At 42.5% G+C, this 21432-nt stretch overlaps 1 protein-coding gene across 1 annotated transcript in view; it reads right to left on the bottom strand.

The window, feature by feature from the left end:
• EPB41L4B (erythrocyte membrane protein band 4.1 like 4B) overlaps positions 1 to 21432 on the bottom strand; it is a 159717-nt gene that overhangs the window by 52490 nt on the left and 85795 nt on the right. Inside the window, exons 16-18 of the mRNA XM_026041859.1 lie at positions 15784 to 15965; positions 9694 to 9809; positions 955 to 1080 (exon numbers count right to left, since the gene is read on the bottom strand). Of these exons, the coding sequence (XP_025897644.1) occupies positions 955 to 1080; positions 9694 to 9809; positions 15784 to 15965 (424 nt within the window). The remainder of the gene's footprint in view (positions 1 to 954; positions 1081 to 9693; positions 9810 to 15783; positions 15966 to 21432) is intronic.

Below are 21432 nucleotides of genomic sequence, written 5' to 3' on the forward strand. Positions count from 1 at the left end.
AATCTAGTTCTCAGATGAAAGATCTGCCAGGAAACAACAAATACACAAACATGATTATTAACAAAGTTATTTTGAGGGCAACTTGACCTAACATGTTACAGTGAAAAGAAACAAAGCAATGTAAACACCAAAATGATCTGTATTCAAAGAAAACAGTATACACAGGGATACCGCAGGAGCTTGGGATGAGAGTCCTATCACAMTTTCTGTCTCTGCTTTTGTTCCTAAAGCATTCTGTTTGTCTCTGCTTTTGCCACAAATGGCCTTAGCCTTCTTCTACCAATTATTCTTAAGAAGAATCATGTATTGTAGGTTTTACTTAGATTTACCTTTGACTGGAAAAGTACCCTATTACAGTCCTGCCAGCTGCCCACAGCTTTCAGTTGCATGACATTATCTTAAGAGTTGTGGTGTTTTGGAAACATGATATTGCCACTGTAAAAACTGATATAGCAGTGAAAATAGAAACATGAAATTCAGTTAAAATCACCTAAACAAATAGGAAAGCAATATGCAAACTAATATTTTACATTCAGATACACCTAAAGTAATTTCCTAAATAATTTCTATTAATCCAATTATAACCTTTATCTTTAGAGCATCTTTGGCCAATGTTGCCATGAGCGGTGCGTAGTCTCACAGAGGTTACTCTTTCTGGGCTACAAAGTAAAAAAAGCTGCAGAGAGGTAGAATTGAAACCTGGAGATTTGCCTTCTCTTTTCTCAGCTTCTCTTACTCTTACTAATCCTTACTAATCACAGCAGTCAGGAAAAAATTCTTATTTCCTTTATATCAAACATAGTGATTTACYTGAAGACACTGTAGAGAAGTCAATAAAGCCACATTGATGTGGGTATTCAAGATAAAATAATGTTCTTCCGTAGAAACAATATTTTGGAAAATTAGCATAACCCATGCCAAAAATAAAAAGGGGAAATATCAAACACAGATTACCTGGGTACCCACTCTAAAAGCAGCTTCTACTTGAGCTTTAAGGATGTTACATTTCATATGATCAGGTACAGAGGAAGGTGACACGGGGGCATGAAGAGTCTTTTCAGACACTTTCTTCTCTTCACCCTATATTTAAAGAGAAGCACAGAGACACATATTAGAAAAATAAGTTAAAATGTTTAGGTCCAATTTTTACTAGTAGCAACCCAGATCAACAACACTGGGTACAGCTTCAATGTTCGTTGCCTGACAGATATATCAACAAGTTTTTTTTTTAAAGATTTAATGAATTGACACGATGATCAAGAAAAAAAATATACAGTGCTTTGAAACACACACACCCCCCCCAAAAAAAAAAAAAAAAGACGAAAAAAAGAAAACGAAAAAGAGCCAGGCCCTGAAATGGTTGCTCAAGCCTAAGATTACACCAAGGAAGTAAAACATTCCTCAAAATATGATATGGCAGATAGCAGGCAAAGGCAGGAAAGGTTTGCAAGGCTCAACTACAGTAGATGATGCTTTTTTATGCGACCCTAGGAACGTTAAGGGGCCTTACAAATTTAGCCACTGACAGAGAGATTTGAAGGCATTCTCACACAATTACAAGCCAAGCTGACATCTCCATCACAAAGAAAAAAAAAATCAGGGAGTTTAAATGCATCTGTTGCTGCTGCTTCCGCCTGATACAACCCCCTTAACTATTCAGTGTTCTGGATCACAAATSTGAACGCTCAGGACAGCTAGTTTAGTGATCTGTTCAAACACGACCTAAAGATTTTTGTGTTTTGAACAAACAAGAACCAGCAGAAATGCCAGAAGGAATAAACTTCCAAGACAGACAGAAACAAAGGAGAAAAGAGAAGATCAATGTAATATTAATGTATAAAGAAAGAGGGTATGCAGGTTTGTAAAGGAAGATTCTTAAGCAATCAGGCTGCGATATATTTTTCAAGAGGAACTGGCCAATGGCATAGTAGTCATTGCAAGCTTTTCCATTCTCAAAATTAGACCCAAATTACATCTGAATCTATCCTGCACAGCACCAACATACAATATCATCACCCAGATTTCACCGTGCTTYGCACTGATCTTCATACAGCTACAGCACCAGCAGCCCAGGCCTGGCATCCCCCTGGGGCTCACCTCTGCCAAATCATCTCAAGACAGGATTGGCCCATTTATAGTCCCCAAATTACCATCTGATTAGCCCTTAATTGAAAATTTGTCCTCTTTATCCTTCCTTCTGCCCTCCCCTATGGCATTTCATTGGCTGACAGTAACTAAAATCTTACTGACTCTTCTCTCAGATCCAAGAATAATCGCAGACTAAAGGGAAGGTCACCTCTTCTGGGGACACTTCCTGCGAGTGGGGAAAACCACGACTGTAGTTATGTTGCCTGAGGACCCCATTTTGTGGACACTGGGGTAGAACAGCTCGACCTCTGCAGAACTCTGTGGAGATGGCAAGGTATTTTTCATGTGTAAGCAAAGTTGGTCTAGCAGACTTCTGCATCCAAAATGCAATAGCTTCCAGGTATGATTGTGAACAACTGTCTGCTACAGGAATACCCATCTTGAGGTTTTTTCTTCCTCTGTGAAATCTCCAATAATTCTTACATGCCTATTTACTAAGCTGTATTTACGTTTTTAATGGAAGATATTTCTAGACATTTCATTCTCTTTACTTTCCTCCTAAGGGAGAAAAGGAAAAAACATAAAATGAGAAGTGACAGCTTGTGGCTGCAGCAACTTATGGAACTGTAGCCATCTATTCAGTCTTGGATATAACCGCAATCCTGGCAAGCATCTGAAAAAGAAATTGAAATATTCATTTGCTGTAGGTGGCTCTTCCGGGGTAGTCATGAAGCTAAGAAGTAGAAATAATCAAAAGGACAAAATTAAGTCTAAAGAAAGCATATTTTTTCCTTGACCAACAGTCATATTAGCTACTACATACTTCAAAGGACTGCTCTTCTTGGCAACTTTTGATTGTATTGATTTCTAACAGCAGAATAACCAATGCACTAAACATTGACATTTTAAAGGCCATGTAAAATCCTAACTTCATTTTATCACTGCATACTAATTAAATATCATTTCAGTCAAGCCAGTTTAAGTCACTGCATTTTATCAGCTAAATGACGACCACTAMTTCTTGTTTATGACAATAAACATGTTTCATAACTTCAAAACCTCCCCCCAAAAAGTCCCATCCACTTGGTATCAAGTATTTGCATGGATATTTTTCACTTTTTGTGTTCTTCCTCCCCTGCCCAGTTTCTCTGCATTGATCAAGGGCATTCTCAAAACAGTCTTCAGGGCTGCCCTGTATTTGGGAGACCCCAAAAGGCCTAAACCTCCTAGCAGATTTTATAGGATTATAACAGATGGCACTGCCTAACTGCAATTGCACAGCCCGAGGTCTCACAAGCTGAGACTCTCATAACTTGAGGGATCCTAACACCAACACTCACCCAACCTGCCCAAAAAGGGAAAAATGCTGCTGCTCTGGAGGTTACGGCCTCTTGGAAACCACTCCTTGGGGCTTCACTTCTCCTTCAGCCCTTGTTTGGGCCACACCAYAAGGATTTCTACCTCCAAGCAAGTGGCATTTGCTTGTCTTGCACCCCTCCAGGAGCAGCAGCAGCTCTGCGGGGTGACCACGCATGAACAGCACAGAAAGCTGTGGTCGGATGACCAGCCCCATCCTGAGTTCTCATCTCAAAGAGCTAATTAGCTCCAACTATTACACATGTGCTTGCGGTGGCACCGAAGATTCAGACTGCAAATGAACCTCCACGATGCAACTTAATACAGAAAACAAAGCAGCCTCTCCTTATTTCAGACTATTAGCATTTCTGAGCATCTGTAGAAGTTCCTCTTGCTCTTTAATGCCACTAGCCTTCACATATAACCCCGATCAGCCCTCGGTTTCACTTATGTAGTCATCAACAAGAAGGCAAAGGGAAAAATAGCATTTCAGAAAAAAAAAAAACCACACAGTGTATATTCTATGGCTCATTTCTCTAGATTACAWGAAAATCAAAAATCCTAAAATTGTCTGCATTATGGAGTCTGTGTATACTACAGCTGCAAAAAAGAAAGCCGAACTCTACTTTATTTTGCCTTATAACAAATGTATCTGCAGCTTACGTTTCCAGAATCGCCACTGCTTGCAATGACAAATGAAGCACAAAGATAGCAGGTTGGTATTCACATATTGTATCAGGTTGGCAGTAATCAAAACTTTATTTTCACTTATAAACTAAGAATATTCAGTGTGGAAGTCATTAGAAGACTATATATGACCGTGCTGATATAACTTCTGATTTTATCATGGCTTGTTACATAATTCTGAGAAAAGAAAAAAAAATGAGACAATGGATTTAAATGAATGTGTGGGAATCAAACTTGCTTCTGAAAGAAAAACTTCTTGCTTACAGTTGCAATCTGAACTCAACCTAAAAGGTTTAAAAATGAGGAAAAAAAAAGTCAGTATTGATTGAAGATACCTGATAACACTCACATCTTCTATCTCCAGTTCTGTTGGTGTAACTTAATGGKAATGTGTTTGCATTGCTTTCATCATTGACAAAGAGTATATTTTTCTGAAGGGAGAAAGCACTGGGGAATTGCTGGAAGCATTTAAAGGGTTTGATAGAAATGTGTTGAACAAGCTTATATATAAATATATGTATACATGTGTATGTATACGTATAGATGTAACTACATGCTTTTTTTCTTTTATAATGGAGGTCTTATGTTTGCTTATCCCTTCCCAAACATTTCTTTTAATTTTAATTACATTTACTGAAACAAGAATCACTGACAGGTATGTACAGTATTAAATAATCACAGAATCCCAGAATGGCTGAGGTTGGAAGGGACCTCTAGAGCTCATCCAGTCCAACCCCCCTGCTCCAGCAGGGACACCCAGAGCACAGGGCACAGGGCGGCATCCAGGCAGGTTTGGAAGATCTCCAGAGAAGGAGACTCCACAACCTCTCTGGGCAGCCTGTGCCAGGGCTCTGGCACCCTCACAGGAAAGAAGTTCTTCCTCACATGCAGATGGAACTGCCTGGGTTTCAACTTGTGTCCGTTGCCCCTTGTCCTGTCAGCGGCCACCACTGAGGAGAGCTAGGCCCCTTCCTCCCTACATTCACCCTTCATACTGAGCTTGCAAGGCCACAGGACTGAGGCTTGGCTGGCTTGCTCTGTCTGAACTCTTCCTGACCTGCTGGTAGCTCTRTTCTACTTGGTTTAGCTGTAACAGCAATTTTCCTAATTGACCAGATGTCTATAGCTAATTTGTTTTATCTTTGTACGATACAACCATAGTTTTATATAGACAGCAGGAACAAGCAGTTATTCTATGCAGAAAGGGATATTTATGAGTGGAGCATGATGACGCGACGTAGAGCAAGAGCAGCCGAAGGGAAGACCTTGGACACAAGGTGGAAAAGTGTGGGCAGCGTGTGATGGGTGAAGGAGCTGCCACTGGAGACCCCTGCCTGCAAAGCTCACCTGTAGTCAGCTGAGGAAATGCAAACCTGGAGCTGGACAAAAGCAGGCTTAGTGGTACAAACTCAGTGCTATAGCAACAAAGATAGGGTACCCAACATACGTTAAAAGCCACTGTACACAGTAGATTGGGATGCAAGATGAAGCCAATGGTCAGTGAAGACAAAGCAAGGTGTTACAGCATGTTAGCCAACTTATGGTCTCCAAATGGCTCCTAAAATGAGAAAGAAGAAACCACCAACACTGTATGTCCCCTGGCACAGGACCCCAGGGGCAGACCCCGCAGTGCAGCACCCCTGCAGCCCCTCACCAGAGTGAAACTATCAAGCTCAGGGCCCAGGGAAAGGGGAGGCACAATGCCAGGAGAAGAGGTAGACACTGCATGTGGGTATAACAACTTCAACTGCACTACTGGCCTTTCTTTTGCTGTAATAATTAGGGCTGGACTAACAACAATTAGACTCYGAAGATTTCAGTTACACTAAGAATACATTCTTTGCATTAGATATTTTTATCATATGTATATATATGTATCCACATACATACATACATAAACATACATACTTACGGCAGGCTTCCCCTTTGTCCATAAAAAATGACTTTGAGCATGACAGAAAAAGGCTGTAGGAACGGTGGGGGGGAGGGATAGGAGAACATTTTTCTGAGGAAAGGCTTTTGCAAGAAAGAAAATTGAAAACATTCACAGTTACAACACCTCAGCTTCTCTCTCCTGGAGGGTAAAAAGTCTGCTGGCACCAAAGGGAATGACACACACATTGAAATTTACTTTTATCACTCCCTAGGTGGACAGACATGTCCACTGTACCAAACAGTTCTGCAAAAGAGACTGGACACATCCATTCATCATCCCCATGAGATGGAGTTAGCTGTAGCAGACAATCAAATTAATTAACTGCTGAATCTAATATGCTCAATTTCTTGTTAATTCTGCTATGGGCTGATTATTAAGTCTGACAAATTCCATCCCCAAAGCACACTGCTTGGAAAAAAAAATAATTAGCAGCAGAAAGAGAGCAAATGAAAGTCAAGACTCCACAATAGATGTGGAAACGATTTCTATGTTCTCAGAAATAAAGGAACAGAGGCAGCTTCACAACTGTTTCTCCGGTTTTGTTTAAGCAAATATTTTGGAGGAAAGCAAAGAGAATTAACAGCATTTAGTGGAAAAAAAAATCAAGGACAGTGTTTTCTGTCGCTGCATTCGGTTTCATTTCTCGCCAGAAGCTGAGCACACCGACTGCTCCTTAACCCCCCTTGCCGTTAGGTAGGAGCAGTGACAGCTACCGGCACCTGGCTAAGTACCAAGACCAAAGCAGCTCTAAGGCTGCGCTTGTAGCGCAAGGCGCTGTTCAGAGTTCAAGGCTCTACGGTCCTGCCTAGCCTGGCAACGCTCAGCGGTGTTCCAGCCCAGATTTAGGACGTTCCTCTCATTGCAGGAACCATCTGCCCAAGCAACTGCGGGGGCAGCTCAAAGTTCAATGACTTGAGGTTTGTTTGCCTTCATTTTACAAGCTCTGTGTACGTACTTCACTAGGCCCTAGGGAGCAAACCATGAGCATGGGGCTGGAAGAACCTCCAAATGACTTGCTGGTCCCCACAAAACACAGGTTGTACCTGAGGGCTTGATTGTCCATGCAATTTCTGCTGGTGACACCTGGCGTCTTCCCGAAGTGCATATAATTTTTAAGTGGCTCAGCATGACAACCTTAAACTCTGAGGGACTGCCCTCCTCTCCGTTCCCCTACATGGCAACTGYTCTTCGTGGGATTGCTGCCTATCGGCTAAAGCCAAACCTTCCCAGGCTGCCAGGAAAAGGGTTTCWTAAGACACTCAGTGCCCCTAGCTTTGCCTTTTGCTGATGCCAGAAGCAGAAGCTTAGCAGCTCCTGGTGCTCTGTGTAAAACTTCTCCAGCAGCAAAACTTTTGACTTGTTAGAAATCTCGGCACAGCAGACACAGGCTGTATTAGACAGGCCAGCATCCCCTTTCCACCCTCTCCCCCACCMCACACACACAAAAGGAACCCCAAAAAAACTCCTTCTGTCACTGGAAGACACTGACTTGCTGGGGTACYGGGTTCTGCTACTTAGTTCTTACATAACACTCCATCTGACTGTGAATAAAATCGTAGAGTTGTTAGGAAAAGCCAAAGTAAATCATTAGGTATAGAAGAGCTGAGTTTTCTCTTCATAGATTTTCAGAAAAGAAAAAAAAAAAGTAGAAAAGATCAGAAGTCAGACTTAACCAAGCAGAAGTCACAGCGATTCTACTACGACCACATGGGCAGTACAGTGGAATATACAGCCAAAATATTTCAAGCTTTCATTAAAGCAAATAAACATATAAATGCATTCATTTTGAGATTACAAGGGCACCATTCAGCTCACCTGCTTGGATCTYTCACACAGCACAGCCCAGATTACCTTATCCACTTACCCTTGTACTGTGGTCAGCAGAGGTCATCTAGAGTCCATATCTGAGTCCATATTTTAAYCCTTTATCTATATTAAACTGAGCTGCCAATAACCTGTGTAGAAATGTCCTTCAAAGTACGTTTTGGATTTTGCACCTAATGAATGCTTGCAGTTGATGTTAAGACACAGGGYATCCATATTCCTCTCATAAGGCATAAATATCCATTGGATGAATCCAAGTGATAGAGATTTTTCCTTTGGCAAACTGTATCAATGCTAAACTAATTTTCCCTATTAAAAATGCACTTACTTCCTGACAGAGTATTTCTAACAAAGGAGCTGGACAAGTGCCCATGGATATGTTTATTTTTATCTCATCCTTATTTGTCTGTTTTTTAGTTTTTTTAGCCACTTAGATCAACTGATCAGAGAAAACGTCAGCTCCTTACAACTGATAACCAAATAGATTTAGGTAAAAAAGCTAAAATATTTCACCTTGATGTGTTGATTCAGAAGTCTCAAAACATTGCCTCATGGGCATGCATGTCATCCCCTCATAGCTGCATTCGCCAGGATGGACTCTTGTCCGTAGCTGCTCTCCACCAACACCCCGTGGCACACCATAAATGCTATTCTTTCAACAACTTCTCTTTATGAGGGAAAAAWTCCAGTGCATTATGGAAAATATAGCTTGATAAGGGTCCTAGGCTTATTGAGCAATATGGGAACATTATAGCTTCCACATGACACTGACTTCAGTTATCTAGAATTCTGAACAAAACCTATCAAGATTTCATTGCTTGTTGGAAGCACCTGGCAATCTTTAGCTTCTCCTGGATACTCCTGCCTAGAAAAAAAAAGAGATTATGCTATATAGATATGTTGTCCCTTGTTCCAGATATGAGTCCCTCCTTGTTTCCACAGCCCTCTTGTGGCTGTACTTTCCACGCCTTTTGCACCCTCAATTTTCCCAATGCTGTGTTGAAATAACATCAACAATAAAACCCAGTCTGTGAAACCAAGGCTAAGCAATATAACTGGTTCAGGTTCTCCCGTGAATTGACAAAAATCTCTCCAAACACCTTCTTTTTAACAGGTATRCACGTTCCGTGGGGGCCCAGACCCCTCACCTGAAGCTACCTGAAAAGCTCTCACCAATTTCACTGTCTTCAACTCAGGACTGATCACAGAGGGCTTGCTGTGAATCAGAGGTCCAAGCTTCCACCCAAAGCCAGCTCAAAGCACCCCCATATCACAGACACACAGAGTTTGGGCTCTCATGSACAAAAGGAGCCAACAAACCCCTGTCTATCACGCTGCTGGCATAGGCAGTGGTGCAGGGCTCTTTTGCAGCCTCCCAGAAAGCCCACTTGTCTAACACCAGCCAGATACTGGGGGTGGCGGGAGTCTATGGATTAACACACACTCCTCATAYGGAAAAACAAAGTGACTTATTTCTTAATCATTTATTATGCTGTTATTTTTCTTGCAGTTCTAGGCTGCCTACATGACTAACTCTTCACAGCTAAATCAAAACTACATCATAACATTGTTGCAGCAGCTGTGAAATTTTAAAAGGCAAAGTTGAAGGAAATACTAAATCTAAAAATGAAACCCGAGTCCCATGAGGAGATGGCATGAGCTGACTAACAAGCAAGACGGTTGCAGATGCATGTTGATTTGAATTGGAAGTGAAAAAGCAGTAGCTTCTGCATATCAAGTGACAAAGGCGCTCTCTGGCATATATACATATATATATATATAAAGACGTGCATATGCTATACCTTGTTCATGCTGATGTGCAGGGCTGGCCATGGTCCAACTACCTTCACACTCTCCGTTTCTATTTTCTTCAGATGAGAAGTTTCATCATATAGAAGGGGAAGTCCTGAGCTCAGTTCTACAAAGATGCCCAAAAGAAAGAAAAAACACAGTCTGAAGGGAGGCTACAGAAGAACTGCACAGCAAGACACTCAACTGCATTTGAAGAGAAAGGGAYCTCTTTTTTGGAAGAGAAAGTGACTGTCTTGGCTGTAAGAATGCCTAAAATATTTCATACTTATGCCTGTTGGGTCATTTTCCTTCTTCTATTTAGCAAAATTCCTCCCCTTCTTCCTCTTCCCCTCCCATTTCTCCATTTCAGCAGGGCTTTGGCTTTCTGTTGGCTACATACTTCTCTCCTTTCACACACACTAAATAGTCAGGTATTCTACAACTCAGTTGACACCAGAGGGATTATGGATGCAGACACGGTGCCACTTGCAGCATATGTGATGTGCAATGAGATCAGAGCAGAGCTTTTGGCTTCTTGGGGACATCTCTATTTGTATGTCASCCTCTTCAAGACTGTTATCAGGACTTGGATGTGCTTTGTCAACAGAGGTCTTGGGTGAACCGCTGGAACAGAAAGACAAGGAAAATGTTTTTTGACAGAAAATCTTGAAAGGTATTGGCCAACATCTTGGGGATGGTGCTGCATGTGTATTTTTAAATATTCTTAGAAAAGTGAGACTCATTACATGATAATTTAATGAATCCCTGCCTACTGTACTTTTTCTGCCATAGGTTCTAGATAATAATTTTGGGCTGTATCTCCAGGGTCTTATTCAAAGCTCATTGAAATCAATAAAAAGCTCTCACAAATTGCACTTTTGTTGGATCAGCTTCCTAAGCTGTCCTAAGAATATTAAATATTATTCACTCAAAACACAATTTTACAGCTCTTTAAATATACATTAAGGGCTCTGCTGACTAGAGACAAACCAGCTGCCAGGGACATTAGCAAGAGGCTGTTTTGGRCAGCAGTGAAGCTTAATGGGATCCTGAGGTAAGTGTCCCAGCAGGGGGATGATATCCCCTATCAGCAGCGCTCTTCCATCGCTCCGCRCACGTCCGTGTCGGCACCGCGTGGCAGCTCTGCCGTCCCAGYTGGACGTGAACTGTGAAACTGCCCYGTCACATCAGTGGATACATCACCACAGCCACCAGATGAGATGGTACATTTTGGAAACCCAGTAATTTTTACTKTTTGGTTGAGAAAGAACATAAAGGGGGAAAAAAAAAAAGAACATTATTTAATTGGTTCAAGTTTGCTGTGTTGCAAAACAGACACAGGGCTGGCTGCTGCTTTGCTTACAGTCTGGAGAGCACCAGAAACGAAACCAGCTGGTTTAGCCTTTTTGCTCAATCCTGCTTAAATAAAGGCATATCTTGCCTGAGACAGCATTAAGTTTTGCCAAAACCATGCTTCCATTTCTGAAAAGGGACTGGCAACACTGTGGCTTCTCAAAGGATCATTCCAGCCCACAGTTCAGTCTGTGTAACACTGTTCCCTGCCCAGGGTTGTGCAAGGAATGCAAAAGGAGAAGACCTGCTGCATAGGAAAGTATGGTCTGTGCACACGAGCCTTCAGGTAAAGGGCAGCATTACAAATACTGTARTTAGGCTGAATGCAGGAAAACAACATCTTCTGTTGAACTATCTTCATAAACACGTCACATTTGATTCATGGGGTGATAACTCTTCCAGTAATTACACTGGACAAATTACTTTGAATACAAAAATCAGGCAAATTGTTTTCTGTAACAAACTCCCAGTCTCTCTGTGTTCACTGTGGAAAATTGCAAATATTTGAAGAGTAACTCAGCTGCACACACTGCCATTTCCATTTCTCTGTTCCACATACTCCAAATAGGGGCTGAAATTTTGGACCCTCTCAGAGTCCACATGAGTAGAAGAAACACGGACCTTCCTTCCCTTCCAACAGTAAGCAAGGTGTACATGGGAACTCTAAGTTCCACTTCACCTGGATTCATAACCTCAGAGATGAATCCATAGAAAATGGAATACGCACCAAAATGGCAACAATCTCTGGAAAATCCAAAGGCAGCCAGACTGCAGAGGCGAGGTGCAGTCCCACCTCTGCCAGCCTCATTGGGAAGTCTCTCCTAGGGTGGCGTATTCCCCTTACGAGACCTTTCGACTCTCCAGGCATTTCCACTTGAGATGCTTTTGGTCACACGCACACTCTTCCTGGAGAGCGTTCTCAGCTTGGTGRCCACTTTATTTCCTAGAACCGCTTTCCCAGCAGTGCCCTAATGCTCATGCAGCCCCATTCCTGGCATCAGCCCCTCCATGTCTCCATGTTCCTTATTCACACTGCTGATAAGAGGCACCCTGTGACATGTGTTTTTCTTGTCCCACACACTGACATACATGCAGCCCTACATAYCTGACTGTCAACTGGGATGCTCCTAATAGTTCCCACACATGCACTAGAAGCCTTTTCCATGTGCTGCCTGCAAGATGGCTTTCTCAGCCCAAACAACCCCAGCAGCATTTTAGGAGAAAGAGCAGTGCTTGAAAACAAAGCACCAATCCTGAAACACCAAAACCAAGATTGGTTGGTGTTTCCAACCACACACGACCAAGACTGATCAGAATGCTGAGGAAGAGGGTCCCATTTATTCCATGGCTGTTCTAACAGCACATAAAACAGTGTAAAAATCCTACCTAACTACCACGTCTAACTGAGGAACACCTTTTGAAGGAAAATTATGATTATTATTTTTTTTAATCTGACCAAACACTTTGAGACAGGAAATCAGTGGATCAGGTGATGTCTGGCCACAGGACAGAAGTTTATTAGGAAGAGCCAGCCAGCAGAGAAGTGCAAGGGATTCTCAGTAATCAGAACAGACCAGTTGGATGCAGTAGGTGTCGATACCACAACCTCTGCTCAGGAGATAACAGTGTCCTTTTGGGTTTCCTTAGAGAGGCTGGAATTGGCACTCTGCTACTGGCATTAGGCCACGTCTGGAACCACTGCCCATTCCCTTTTCTCTAATCAAGTAGGGACATAAATAAAAAGTTAGAGCATGAACCAGTCTCAAGCAGACAAAGTAGAAAAAAGGTAAATATGTCTACAGTAATATGCGCTGCATGAACCACACAAAAGAGCTCATCTCCATTGGCAAAGTTACTTTCAAAATAAAGCAACAGCTCAACAGACTGGGAAGGCTGTGGCAAGTTGTGTGGGAGGAATACTGGGCTTTAGATGGAAAAGAACTTGCATCCACAACCAAGTCTCACCATCCCCATGCATAACGGGCACAACGCATCCTGAGACCAAGAACAGGAGACACTGCAAAGCATTCCTCTCATGGATCAAGGCAATTATTTTTTTCCAACTCCTCACCCAACCTGGCTAAACTTTGACAGACTGAAGCTTGACAGGCTTCCACATAACAAACATTGGATACAAACAGAACTATGCCTCGGTTTTGTCCTTATGCTCTTCTAACCTGATGAGTCACCAATAATACAGCGTAGCACAGTAGTCCAAGAGGAACTACAGAGCTAGAATAAACACACAATATTAGATTTTTTACTGTCGTTTCTTTAATAATATTCCGATCCCTGGAGAGTTCATCTACAGGCACACTGTATTTCAGAGCTACAAATATTTTTCTTTTTACACTTCTGCCTATGGGCAGTGTTGTCCCAAAGTGACCAGAGGAACCTCTCCTGGCAGCCTTGTGGTTCTTGCTTCCAGCTTTACAGAATGCTAACTAAGGCTGTTCATTCACCCCAAGACCCCTGTTTCGGCTGCCCCATCTGTAGCCTGGCCTGTCCATCAGTCTCTCGYGATAGCAGCTCTTGTTGCAGGCTGGTGCCAACAGCCAGGTCTCCTGGCACAGCCATTCCTGCAGGAAAGGGCTCCCCCAGCGCATGGCTCTGCCCACGGCTCAGAGCTGCCAAGCAGAGCCAGGCCTGCTCCAGTTGCTGCTGGGAGCAGCAACTTCTCCTCTTTGCAGTTATCTGCTGTCTGGTGCAGGCTGGGGGATGGACACACTTTTTTGTTTGTTTGTTTTCAGTTTAAACAGACTTTCTTTTCAAACACGGGTCTAGTCTTTGATTTTGCACGTCAACAGGCCGAGCAGGTCTGCCAGCAGCTACCGAACAGGGAATCCYGTGGCCCGTCCCCATCCAGCGCTGGTGTTCACGGCTGGGGCTAGTGTGTGAACACTCATGAGTGGTCCAAGAGGCCACCACGGGCCTCCTCCGGCAGCACCAGGGGCTCTGTGCTGGTGGTGTCCCTCCTGCATCACTCCAGGCTTCAGAGCATACTGGTGCTGCACGTGAGATAGGCTGACGTAGAGTGTACACTAAATTAAACACAGGGGAGAGCATCAGATTGACTGGAGGTTGCTCCTAAGGGAATAACTTCATTTAATGCCTCAGGAAACAATTTATTTTGTTTCTTAGGAGTCCTTACTTAAAAATTTATGATGCCTCACAATTTGTTTCTTGAACTTCCTTTCTTAAAACTGCTACCTGCTTCTCTTTGGGAAGGAAAATTTGTAATAAGGCTTCTGGGTTACTGAGGYAGGACAGCCTGCAGTCAAGATTGCACAGTATTTTCCATTACAAAATCCTGGTTTCAGGAATTTGAAAGCTGTCAGACTGACTATCCAGGCTGAAAGCTTCTGTAATGGATGCCTACCTCAGGGTGATTTACAATTATAAAAGCGGACACTTGACAACAATAAATGATGATCCCTTTGAGGCAAAGAAATCAGATGATTCTGTGCTTTGCCCATCTTAARAAGTTCTTATACAGACTCAATGTCTCATGCATTGCAGGGGAGGTTTTAAATCTTGAAAACAAGGGACAGCATTACTCAACATCTGGGACATTTCTCTTTCAGTTCCTGTGAAAACATCCTAATGCTTAACCAAACTATGCACCTTTAAAAAAAAATCTATAGATGCTACAGCATCTAAATATATCTAAATAAATAGCCCAAATAAAATAAGGGGCTATAGCTAAAACATCTATACCAGCAGAGTCTTATGCCCAGACTCCCCAAGGCTGTATCACAAACAAGCAGGTTTCTCCTCTTTGCCAAGAATTTTTTGCACCRGGCAACTAGGTGCCCCGAGCTGCAGGGGCTGAGGCTGCAAATATCATTGCCACCCTTGTGAGCTAAGGTGGTGCCAAGTACGGCGACTAAACCGGCAAGAAAAGCAAGCCCTTTCTCTGCAGCATGTGCAGAAAAGACACTGCCTGACGAAGAGCAGCAGCATAAAAGGCAGCAGGCCTTAGGGATGAAAACAACACTTCTGATAAAAATCTCTTCATGTCTTCCTCCTAACATTAAACATTTTTTTTTTAACATTGCGTTTCAGGTGCTCTTAAGCTTTTAATCCTTGAGCTGAGTCCYGAAATCCAGGGGAGCTGGTGGATGATTACGCACCTTTTGCTCCTCTTGCTAAACTCTAGAGTATCTGTGCAAGTTTTCTTAAAGACCCAAAACAGTCTGCCCATACTGGACGAGACACCAACCTTGGTCTAAGTTGCCTTCAGCTACTCCTCCTTTGTAGCTTTGGACCTGCGTGCCAAGATGGACGGCAAGATGCTGCTTGTCCAGTGCTCCATAGCTTCTGCCATCTGTGCTCAGACACGAAGGAAGCAACAGTCAGACCCAAACAACGAGGGCTGAAGGCCAGCTGGGCACATCAGCAAAAGACAATGTCAAGTGATTGCAGCATTATACAAATTGGTAATAACCATGAAAAATAGTCTGTGCCAAGTAGCTAGATACTTAGTAGCTGTGACTGATCAGGTACGTGTTCAACTGTGGAACACAAACCCARCATCAAACCCCACAACATCATAGCAAAGACAGGAAATTGTAAAATTTGACTCATTTGTACATACTACAGAACTAGAAATAATTGAAAGTATGTTCTTCACTGAGAACAAAAAAAAAAAAAGAAATTCCTGGTGTTTCCTTTCCTTTGGCTCCTTGCCTAAGACAAACCTGAAAGCTGCACAACTACTGAAATGACGCTCCTTGCACTGTACTTACTGTTTGGATTTGGGACTGCAGAAACCAGGTCTTTGCTGTCAGGAGCGAGGGCGCCGTAGCTGGGGTGGTGGTGGTGGTGACGGTGGTGGTGATGGTGCCTTGCAGGCATTTTCGTGGTATAAGGCGCTCCACCGTTCTCCTCAATGTTGAATGGGTGCAGGTCACTGTTGTTCAAGGGATAGCTACAAAATAAGTCCCACTCAGATTAGAATATAGAAACAATAGAATAAACAGTACTTTTGGAGTCTCGARAATTCAAATTTTCTCAGGAAAAATCTGTATTTGTTTGTAATGAAACATATCCCAAATCTTTACATTTGTCCATCGACAGGAGATGTCTACGGTGAGAAAGGAAGATGCTTCCATTTTGCTTGCATGACCTTAATATCCAAATTCATTTCTATTTCACACACTACACAATCTCTGCTAGACCCTTACACTGACTCAAGTTCTAAATTAGTTATGGAATATGATTTACAACATCAAAACTTGCTCTGCAGGATTTTGCTACTTCACCTAGAACAGGAAAGCAGTCAAGCAACAAACTGTGATTCTTGTAACAGGAAAACATTAAATGAAAATGATGTTTTTTCCATTCTAGGTGAAGTGACAAAATCCTACAGAGCAATTTTTGAAGTTGAGAATCCTATTCCATAACTCAAATGAACAATGAAAGTAATAACTTCACATTCCTGAAAAAGCCTGAGCTTCCAATGTAGTGGTGAGAAGACTGTGAAAATAATGTAACTTGGCAAAAATGGGGAAAGATCCTTTGAAAAGGAACACTTTTACAGATGACAATATTTGTGCTGGTAAACTCTTTTGCAAATGTTTCGTTATGAGATTAACTATCACCAGTCTCCAATCCATAAAGAAATGGAGATCGTTTCAACTATTTTAATTCATCAACAGTAATTCAGAGGTACCAAATGACACGGTCAGTTTTCTTCATTAATGTTACCTATATTACTTCCATATGTTATTTGAAATGATGGTGAATGTCTAAAAATGCTCTTTTCTTTCAATGCCAACAACTAMAGTGATCATGGTAACTTTACATAGCTATTGCAAACAACAAATGTGCTTTTACTCAGTGAAGCGTTTACAATTTCTATGGTGTTCTAAGTTATAATATTGTGTTGTATTGGACACTAGCTGCAGCAAATTAATTCATTCACAAAAMCAGTCATCTCTCCCTTTGAAAAACACTGAAGAAATTATCTTTACCTACAGGGGTTTTCAGGCTGCATTTTATTTTATTTTTTACTAATAGTGGCTGAAAACCTGGCAACACAGACTAAAGGCAAATGGAATAATTAAAGGAACAAAGAACTAATTGCTACATATGTTCTCCGCAGATTATTTACTGACACAAAGAAAATGAGTCAGTCTTTTTCAAATAAACACATCTGTATCATTTCCAAAAATACGATGGAGGATACATCTTTGTACATCGCTAAATAACCACGGCTGCCTTAATACCTATGACAACACAACGTTTTTGACGGGATGGTAACTGAACAGCGCTTGGATGTCGGTCACTTCTCTGAAGGCGGGAGRCAGAAGGGAATGTTTTGTGTTCATCTTGGCAGGTTCCCGGCACGTAGCTACAACTGCCAATAAAGGCACTAACTAYCCAGGCCTTAAGGAAACAGCACAAATAGGGGTCAGATCCATAGGGGAAGGCCGTGGCGAGCTCAGACAACCCAGGCCTGGTCTGTCTTTTGGAACTGCACTACATCTACACCGTTATAACCGAATCGAGCGTGTGCCCCCCGGGGCACAGGGGCACAGGCTAACCAGATTGCACAGTAATTGTAGGAGCTCTCCTGCACGCTCCCTTTGAGCTGTCTGGGCTGAGGAGACATTATTTGACTGAGAGAACAGCTAGTTTTGTTCACGCAATTAATATCCGTATCGGAAGTAAGAACAGATCTGGGCTGGAGCCTCAGCGCTCCAGCTTTTTGCAGTCTGTGATTCAATGTTTTGTAAGACACAGAACTTGCTATAAAATCACGATATGGTTAGGGAGCACACGCCTCAATTCCACCGTCTGGCAAGCTGCTGAATGTCTTGGTTAGCTGCTTTCTAACCAGTCTTTTTACAATTAGTGAAACCACATCAAATTCTTAGCCCTAGATTCCTCAGATTGCTGTGGGCATGAGGTAACTTCTGCACTAGAACAGGCTAAATAAATAACCTGAGGACCTGAGTGAGCAGAACAGGCTCCGGCACGAGGGAGAACACACACCAAACTCTCCAGATGTCCCTCCTGGCTGTCCTAACAGCAGTGCTCACACCATGCAGGGAGATCAGGATGTCAAAGAACTAAAGAGCWGGGCCAGCAAAGCTCCTGTTGGGCATACACTGAAATCCTCGAGGACAGTAAGTCACAAAGCTCCAGGCAGCAGACTCTGGTGCGGAAACTAGCAACCTGGTTAGAGAACAGAGTCACCTGCACTTTCTGGGGGTTGACAGTAGCTGACAGATATTGAGGCAGCTCAGGCTCAGCTGTCTTTTCTGCTTCTGATGGAAGCGAGGAAGACTTTCACATTCCTTTGCTCCCTCCTYCCCAGGAGCTCTTGGGAAATTCAGTATTAGACCGAGAAGTCACTGCAAAATTAGARACTATGTGGCTGGCAGCAGGTTTGGACCCAGTATACTAGAAAAACTGACACTACCCAAAGAAAAATTTTGCATGAGTAGTCCCAATCTCCATTTGGTGCATCCTGTACTATGTAATTTAGGAGAACGTAGGATCCTGACATATGCAGTACAGTTTCTTCGCGGTATTACCACTATTTGGCAGTCATGTTGCACCTTTTTTCCACTTTTTTTTTAATAATATTCTTCACCATCTTAAATCTAGATGCTTTGGATTTCTTCTTCCCCAATGCATCTTTTTTGCCTTTAAGCTTTTTTTTTTCTCTACTGCTTTTTTCTAGTTGACTTACCTGAATGGATGTTGTGCTTGTGCATACTCCCCAGCCCATCAACGGGAATGAATCATTCATGTCAATGAGCAATATTCTGAGCATATCCTCAACTCTCCAGGTTTCATACACAGAGATCAAATTATGCTCTTAAACTACGTGCACAGATGGGCAGGTATCAATTTTGAACTTTTAGCCTCYCAGTATGCCATTCTTTCATCTTCATTTTTATAGCAGCCAAGTGACTAGCCTGCAGATTTCCCCTTTCATATGCCTAGTTTTCTCAACAAGCTCCAACCGCTTCCTATTACTCTTGTCTGACAAGGGAAAAGACACAGTGCCCGACAGTTCTCTAAAGGAAGAGACCATTTCTTCCTTCTCTGTCCCTCCTTCAGCCAAAATACTCCTGAGGATCCCGTTACCCCCAGGCTCAACTTCCAGCAAAGTCCAAAAGACACCTGGTACTGCYCTTAGCCTCAAACTCTCACAATTGTTTTCTTCTGACCAAAAGGCAGCATCTTAAGGAAGAGGGTAAATAATATACATCAGGTTATTTTTTTTTTCAATGTAATTTACATTATTTGTCCTCTAACCTAATAGATACTATTATCCCATTAAAACAACTCAACATTTGTTCTAAAAGATATTTTCATTTCACATTTTTATGTTTCATAKGCTGCAGATATGTACTGCCTTACCAAACAATTCTTCTCTAGTGCACAACGCACACATACAATACTGCTAGGGAAGCATAGAAAAATATGGAGAAAAAAAGAAAAAACTAAAAAACAAACTAACAAATTTGGAATGAAGGCTTAAGGACATTGGAAGACATTTTTTGGGTTTTACCCTAAATGTCTACTGCAATTTAAACCTGTTATTTTCTGTCCCATCCATCACATGGAACAGATTATTTCTTGCTACATAAAATCTGTATTTTTTTAAAAGAACATTTTCACATCTCCCTTCAACTTTCCCAGGCTTGAAAAGCTCTAAATTATTCAGTCGTTTCTCGTAGGTCACACATTTTCAAGAGCCCTGATCGTTCTTGCTGTTCCCTTCTGCACATTGACGCTCTGCCTCTGAAATGTGGTGCACAGAGCTACACACATTATTGCTGCTGAGGCCTTACCAATTCATGGCAAAGAGGAAAGGGCCCTTCCCACRTCCTGGGGAAGCTATTCCAGTTAATACACTGAATCATGACCTTGGCTCTTTCCTCAAGACCGACAGATTCTTCTCTCAAGTGGCCAGGTTTCCTCCCCTCCGCAACCCAGGGCAGGATTACGAACACACTATCATTCTTTCTGCTCTGCATCCTAAATCTTTTCACACCCTAAAATCATAATCCATTTGAAACCTGTTCTCTCATTCGTGACAAGCTCGCTGCAAAAGGACCTCCCACTTTGGTGTAATCCGTGGGTGATACACATCTTTAATAAAAATAATTGTCCTTTTGCACCATCCTCGCTTTCCTGCAGGATGCAGCTGGGCAGACCTGCATAGACATCCCTCCCGTGTGTCCCAGAGCAAGCCTGCTCCTGCACCCACCAATGCCGCCTCCTTCTACACCCTTCTGCGGGAGCAGAAAGCAGCCTCCAGCCCCTGTGAGCTTCGACCCCAATACAGTTGAATTATGGCTTACAAACAAAGCAAAAAAGGCTCCTAGATGAGGGTGTGATTATTTTTTCAACGGCCTTCAACAGGTTTCACACTCATCTCTGTCCCTTGCTTTGAACATGGCTTCTGCCCAGAACTACTGCAATTTTTGTGTTTAAAAACCCAGGCACCTTAGAATAAGTGTCTCTCAAAGCCCTCTGAATCCTTCCCTCAGCCACAGCAAGGCTCTCGGTAACTTCTGCAGCCTTCAACAGCTCACATCCACACTGCASGTGCCGAGAGGCTCCCCCACTCGCTTCACTCCTCAATAGGAGACACGTCAGCCACCACCACTTCCAGCAATACCTGCTCCCACATCCAAAGGGCTTGCAGACATACTTCCTAACGGCAGCCAGGGGAGTTAATAACCATTTTTTACCACACCAAGGAGAAGTCTAACAAAGGCAGCCCTTGCATGTTAAGCTTCAGCATGGCAGTTGTACCATGTACCATGGCTTAACAGCCATATTGTGCCAAATACTCTGCTTTTGGTTTTAGTCTCTTCCTTTGGCAGGGAGGGAAAAAAAAAAAAAAAAAAAAAAAAAGATGGTTTTGGACTTATTCCCCATCCATGTTTCATAAGAAGTTAAAAAAACCTTGAATTTTAGCCAACTTGTTTTAATCTTGTTAAGAATCTTTCATATCCCCTATGCTGCTAGAACCTGCTAAATGGCAGCACCTATTTTGCAACAGAGTGAAACTTCCTTGTGGATAGGAATGCAAAAGAAATGAGGGCAGGAAGAAGGTGGTGCTCTGCACAAGCATCAGCCAATTGCCTGCCAAAAACAGAAGCAAAAGACTTTGAAAGGATCCAACAGCATACATGAAGGGAACGCAAACTATGGGAAAGAAGGACTGCTGATAAACAGAGTGGATTCTGTTTTGCAGACAAGGATAGAGGCACATAAAAACAAGCGTTCTTAAGTAAAGATGGATGAGGAAAAGGTCTCTTTAAATCTGATAAAACCTGGGTTTCTTGTGGGCTTATTCTACTGTGAGAAGTGAAACACAACCCAATGGTGCCATTACACTCCCATGCTTGGCCCTGACAGTAACA

The sequence above is a fragment of the Nothoprocta perdicaria genome, unplaced genomic scaffold (genome assembly GCF_003342845.1).
Source record: "Nothoprocta perdicaria isolate Ctin4 unplaced genomic scaffold, notPer1 scaffold_297, whole genome shotgun sequence".
In the NCBI taxonomy this organism is placed as follows: domain Eukaryota; kingdom Metazoa; phylum Chordata; class Aves; order Tinamiformes; family Tinamidae; genus Nothoprocta; species Nothoprocta perdicaria.